Raw genomic sequence first — 6,000 nt, 5'->3', positions numbered from 1 at the left:
ATGTTTATGTTTTCAATTACCTCTCCATATAATTATACAGAAATTGTAGGAAATATAGGCCCTTCTATTTCCTAATTTGGTATTGAAGAGAGAAGGAACAAGGCACAAAATTGTAATTAGAAGAGGAGAGAAGCACCCGTGTTTTCAAGCACCTCTCCATATTATTATACAGAAACTGTAGCGTTAGAACTGTTCCGGAGAGAGCTAAATGAAGAGATTTCGGGAGCTTGGCTGCAGCTTCACGCATGTGTGTGCTTGTGTGAGACTTGCGCGCGTGCATGCGTCACAATATAGGGGATGTTAGTACCAGAACTCGCCACCAGAAAGCGCTAGTGTACGGTGCTCGAATGCCAGTAGAGCTCTGGCAGTCGGAATCGACTCATTCCGAGTTTAGCCGCGGAGTTGAGAGCATCTCCCTCACGGTATTCTGTTGTGCAGGTTGCGTTATCGTTAATTGAAGGGGTACACAAGTTTATGACATAAAACTGTGTTCCATTGATCAAAATTCAACGCGATTTGAACCTATTTAAACGTGTGTGAAACAATTCACAGTTACAACACTATGTAACCCCAAGAAACCATCCGTTTCCTCATCCCAGTGTGTGAATAATATTATCGTGTATATTCTAACTGAAAATCACAAGTTAGTGTTCCAAGTGACAAAACCCCGATACTTCATATTTTTCCCCAGTGTTTTTCACCGAGAATCAAGTCTGTGAGTTGAATAATATTGGGAATTTGAGTAGTGTATTGGGGGAAAACAGTGGGTTTATTTGTGGTTTAATTTTGTGACAGATTTTTAGTGTTGAAGTACATGAGAGTAGTTTGGAAAAAATTGTGAAGTGTGGATAGTGAAAGAGAAAATAGTCTACAAATTTGCATGGATGCCTCATTATGCTCGGATTTGATATCTCGTCTCATGGTGAGTGTTTTGGAGATTTTTTCAAAATTTGGGAGAAATTGAAGGTTTTTGCGTATTTTCTGTGTGATAGGATGTTGGTTGATTTTGAAGTGGTTATTTTTCCCCAATATTTTCTCTACAAAATAATGTTTTTGCAAGAGATCAACATTGGTCACTAGCTCTATATGATAGATGATTCCTCCTTATCTTCCTATTCCTCCCAGTTTATCATTATTTATCCATGTGAGTTATCCAATTCATTCATTCATAGATGCTTAAATTTAAAATATAATAACTACTTAAATGAGTCCCTTGATAATTATTTTCAAGTGAGAACAACATACCTAGATAAATACTGTTAGTCCTACTCTCCCGAATATCATGCTATGAATAAATTAGGCTAATCCAATTAAGAAGATTAGTCCCATATCTCGAAAGCAATATTGTATTATTATACAATTATCAGTCAATGAATACATTCAGCTCAACTGTCAAAATTTATTTCATTAGGCTAGAAGAAAAATAGAATCTTTAAAAGAGTTTTTTGCTTTGTTCTTCCATCAATCTTGTAGATCATCGAATGGATTAGAATGGATGGCTGATTTAGAATAAATATCTGATAACTGAATATAGAATATCCTCATTAAAAGATCTATTTGATTTGAACAATGAATAATATATTGATCTATCTGTGAATGCCAGTGTTACACTATTGATAAATGTATTATTCAGAGTGTGATAGGAGACTGTATAGTAACTACGAAATAATAGAATGATAGGTTTCAGTTGTATTCAAGTTATTCTCAGCATTCACCCAGTTTCAAAAGACGTGAAAAGTGGTTTGTAATTTTGGATTTTCGTTTAATAACAATTATTCATCGCTTAGCATTCAAATAAATGCAAATTATCAATTATTATCTGGAAATTTTTTTATGATACAAGCTTTTCATAGAAAATATTTTTTATATCTTTAAAATTCATAAGCCGCGCAGTATACTACTCTAGTATCCATGCAATAAATTAAAAATCTCTGGATTTTAAGTCATTGGGAAATTAGTAATTGTTAGATTAATATTCCCTCCGCAGGAAATTTTCCAGGTCTTGAACATGAAGCATTTTTATTGAAGAGTTGGTAGAGTAGGCTACAGTATGGACAATAATTATTATCATCCTATATTTTTGAACTCAGATCACATCTGGATATTACATTTCAAACATTCACTTTTTAAATTCATCTCAAACATCCACATTTTCATCGCAATAATTGAAAAATAATTACTCTCTCTTGAATTGGAATTGAATTTATTGTATTGAACTGATTGCTTCTAGGAATAGCTTGTTTCAAACAAATTCTTTTAAACAATTTTCGCGAATAGACTTCAAGAACTCGCGTCTTTTATACTTTGCTTCAACCGATAATAGAAACAAGAGATCACCCATTTTTTATCAGTATTTTCATTTCCTGGCAATTATTATGACGACTGATAAGATTCTCCATTTTAGAATCGAAAAATATTTATAATTATGCGTAGGCCATTCATGATAGCCTCTTCTATCTCTTCCTGTGATAATTTCTAATTTATAATTGCGTTCCAGTGAATCATTTTTATCAATGGCTATGAATTGCAACTAAATTCATTGATGTGCCGCCGTCGTATGTTTTTTTTATGAATGGATGACCGAAATCGATTATGATATTTCGCCGATATTCTTTGTATTTAAGAATTATCACAGAATATTGTATTAACGGAATTATTTGGCCTTTGTCAATCTTTTGTCGATACTGTTGGAATCAACTGATTACTAATTGGATAAACGAAATTTAAAGAATAACTAATTTATTAAATATATAACTATAATAACTCATATAGTATCAGCTGTGCTAATAGTGAAGTTGTGTTTCTTTTCTGGCACAAAATTTTGCAAAATTACTCAAAAATTTCCAATTTGTAGAGATTTGAGTGAAATATTTCTGTTTTTAAATATCAAAATTCAAAATTTTAGTTTAGTCATTAGTTTTGAAGTGGAAATTGGACTTTTTGAAGTGAAAGTGAAATCTTAACCTTATTCTTTTTTGAAACTTTTATTTGTAAAAATTTGGGAGAAGACAGTTTTGGGCTATGCCTGTTGTCTTCTCCCAATCATATTATTATATGTATTATAATTATGATCTGTAATTGCCAATGAAATAAATAATTTATTGAGTAGGGAATAGAGCTGGCAAGAATCAACTAATACAACCAAGAATCAGCCGTTAGAATCAATCAATTAAATAGACGAAATTGAACGATTTACTGTTCAAATAAGTAGGGAATAGAGCTGGCATTTACGAAAGATAAATTTCATCATATTATGTATAGTAGATGAATAGGTAAGTAGTGAAGTTCATATTGTAAGTAGATGAATAGGTATTGATTCAATTCGGTACTTTACTTCTATCACATAATTTAGAACTTGAATGGATTGTTACTGATTCTGTAGAATTGAAAAAATGTTGTGGACAATATTTAAATAGTAAAATTTTAAAATATTCTCCGTATATTCCGTATAGTATTCCGTTCAGCATATTGGACAAAACTTATGAAGTGATAAACATAACCTATTTTTGACAATTTCTATCCAAATTTGGGAAAGGAACAGTTTTGTTCTTTGAGCCTGTTGTGTCTTTCCCAATTATTCATTGTTGAGAATTATATTGTATCTATCAATGTAAAAATAAATAAATAGGTATTGCAAGAATAGATATTGTTGAAACCTCTGATTCATTGGAACAATTTGAGATACTACTTCTGGTTGTCACACAATCATCAATTTCTAGTAAAGTGAGAGCATACTACGCAGCAATACTCTGATACACAGTTTCTCTAAAGTTTGGACCCTGTCAATTGTTTGTAATCGATTTGATTTGTTCAAGAAGTATTTTTCAATTTGAAATCTGTATTCCATGTTAGTTTGAATTGTAAACTGGAGTATGACTCAAAATTTTTGACTATCATCATTCTCCAGTGAACTGAAAGCTTGAACATATTGGATGGACAGCAGTACTCTGATACATAGTTTCTTTAAAGTTTGGACTTTTTCAATTATTTGTGATTGATTTAGCTCATTTCAGAAGTATTTTTCAATTCAAAATCTGTGTTTTACGTTAGTTTGGATTGTTTTCAATGGATTCAATTTATTTCAAAAGTACCTATTTTTCAATTCAAAATCTGTGTTTTACTTTAGTTTGTACTGTTTTCAATGAATTCAATTTATTTCAGAAGTAATTTTCAATTCGAAATCTGGGTTTTATGTAAGGTTGGATTCTAAATATTGGAGTACAACCCAAAAATGTGGAAGTGACATAACCAAGCTACATTTGGATTGTTATAAGCAACATTTTGGGCTGAATCCTGTAATACATTTCTAGAAGTTGTGTGATTCTAAATGATTGAATAAATAATACTAGTCCACTTGAGTTTTAACGATTTCGGCTCGATGAAAGAGTTAACGAGCTTTGAACCGACAGAACCAGAACAGCAGACGTCTGACATTTTGAACTTGATAGTAATATTGTTTATAGTTTAAGTATAGTTAAACTTTTGTCCCCAGTGTAGTTAATGGCCGTCTGGTTTGTATCCAATCTGTGATAGTGACGAGATTTACTTTGGACTCTCAGCATTGGATATGTTGACAGTTTGAAGTTGATCTCACTGAATAGTCGCTGCTTGTTCGGATTGGTTTTTGAAGCCCTACATTCCAGAGAGAACATAGAGTAGAGAAAGAAAGAAACAAGAATAAAGGAAAAGGAGGAGTTGATGGTGGAGAAGGAGGAGAAGGAGAAGAAGAAGGAAGAAGAAGAAGAAAAAGAAGATGATGATGAAGATGAAGATGAAGATGAAGATGAAGATGAAGATGAAGATGAAGATGAAGTTAAAGATGAAGATGATGATGATGAAGAAGAAGGAGTAGAAGTAGAAGTAGCTAAGTAGAAGTAGCTAAGTAGAAGTAGTAGGAGAAGAAGAAGAAGAAGAAGAAGAAGAAGATGATGATGATGATGAAGATGAAGATGAAGAAGAAGTAGTAGAAGAAGTAGTAGAAGTAGTGGTAGAAGTAGCTAAGTAGAAGTAGTAGGAGAAGAGGAAGAAGAAGAAGAAGAAGAAGAAGAAGAAGATGATGAGGAAGTGGATTGAATCAATAGAGTGCACTGTCTAGGGAGATTCATTTTTAACTTTCAGCAATCATTATGAATAAAATCAATGCTTTAGATTCAACCAAAGATGACAGTTTTGAGTGATTTACTCTTCAGGGCTGTAATGTTTTACTGCAGTATGTTTTCAGTCACAAATGGAATTTTATCGGTTCTATAGTTGATATAGTCTTTTATTTGTCCTGTGATGAAAAATTAGTTTTTCTTCTGCTCAATTGATACATGATTTTTTATGGACTTGGATGTGTATCAGGCTAGAAATATAATTGTACTAGATATAGTTCAAATTGTGAGTAGATGGAATTCGTATGAGTATAGTAAATTGGATGAAATCAGATAAATTTCTTTCGGAAATTGGGAATTCTAGGCTGCAGACAATAATAGGCAGGAATGTTATGGAAATGGGATGATTTATCAGACGATTTCGGGTTACACCTTTTGGATATCATGATGCAAATGTGAAAATATGTAATTCTTCATTCATTCATTTATATAATAAGTACATCATCAGAATGATAGGGAGAGGGAAAATAAGGTAACCTTGTGCTATTCCTCTTTCAAATTTAGATAAGGTTACACATAGTCCAAAATAGGTTGAGTCTTGTAGTTTTTCAATTTATTTATTTTATTTTCAATACACGAAATTTTCAGTTCTCAAATGGAAGAATAATTTTTTCTTCTGTCCTACTATTTCTTTCTTTACCTTTACCTTCTCATTTCTCTTTCATCCTTCACATATTTCATATTGATATCTTCTCCTTTCTAGCTTATATTTTTTCACATTCCTCTCCTATTCTTATCATCTCTCCTTTCCTTCCGTTCTACTCCTTCTTCGATCACATCTTTACCGCCTTTTTCTCATAACTCAACTTTTCTTCTTCATCCCCTAAATTATCAACCCCTTATCACT

At 32.2% G+C, this 6,000-nt stretch overlaps 1 protein-coding gene across 2 annotated transcripts in view; it reads left to right on the top strand.

Annotated features, from left to right (window-relative positions):
* Positions 1–291: 291 nt before the first annotated feature.
* The window catches only part of LOC120353824, a 555,685-nt gene continuing 549,976 nt past the window's right edge, over positions 292–6,000 (top strand). Inside the window, exon 1 of one of the 2 annotated variants that reach the window (XM_039438898.1) lies at positions 292–922. In XM_039438898.1, the coding sequence (XP_039294832.1) occupies positions 895–922 (28 nt within the window). In that variant the 5' untranslated portion in view covers positions 292–894. The remainder of the gene's footprint in view (positions 923–6,000) is intronic. The other variant, XM_039438899.1, reaches the window with a different exon arrangement.

This window comes from Nilaparvata lugens, chromosome 12, assembly GCF_014356525.2.
Source record: "Nilaparvata lugens isolate BPH chromosome 12, ASM1435652v1, whole genome shotgun sequence".
NCBI lineage: Eukaryota > Metazoa > Arthropoda > Insecta > Hemiptera > Delphacidae > Nilaparvata > Nilaparvata lugens.
The sequence above is the reverse complement of the archived record's forward strand: the minus strand, read 5'-3'. Positions and strand labels throughout refer to the sequence as shown.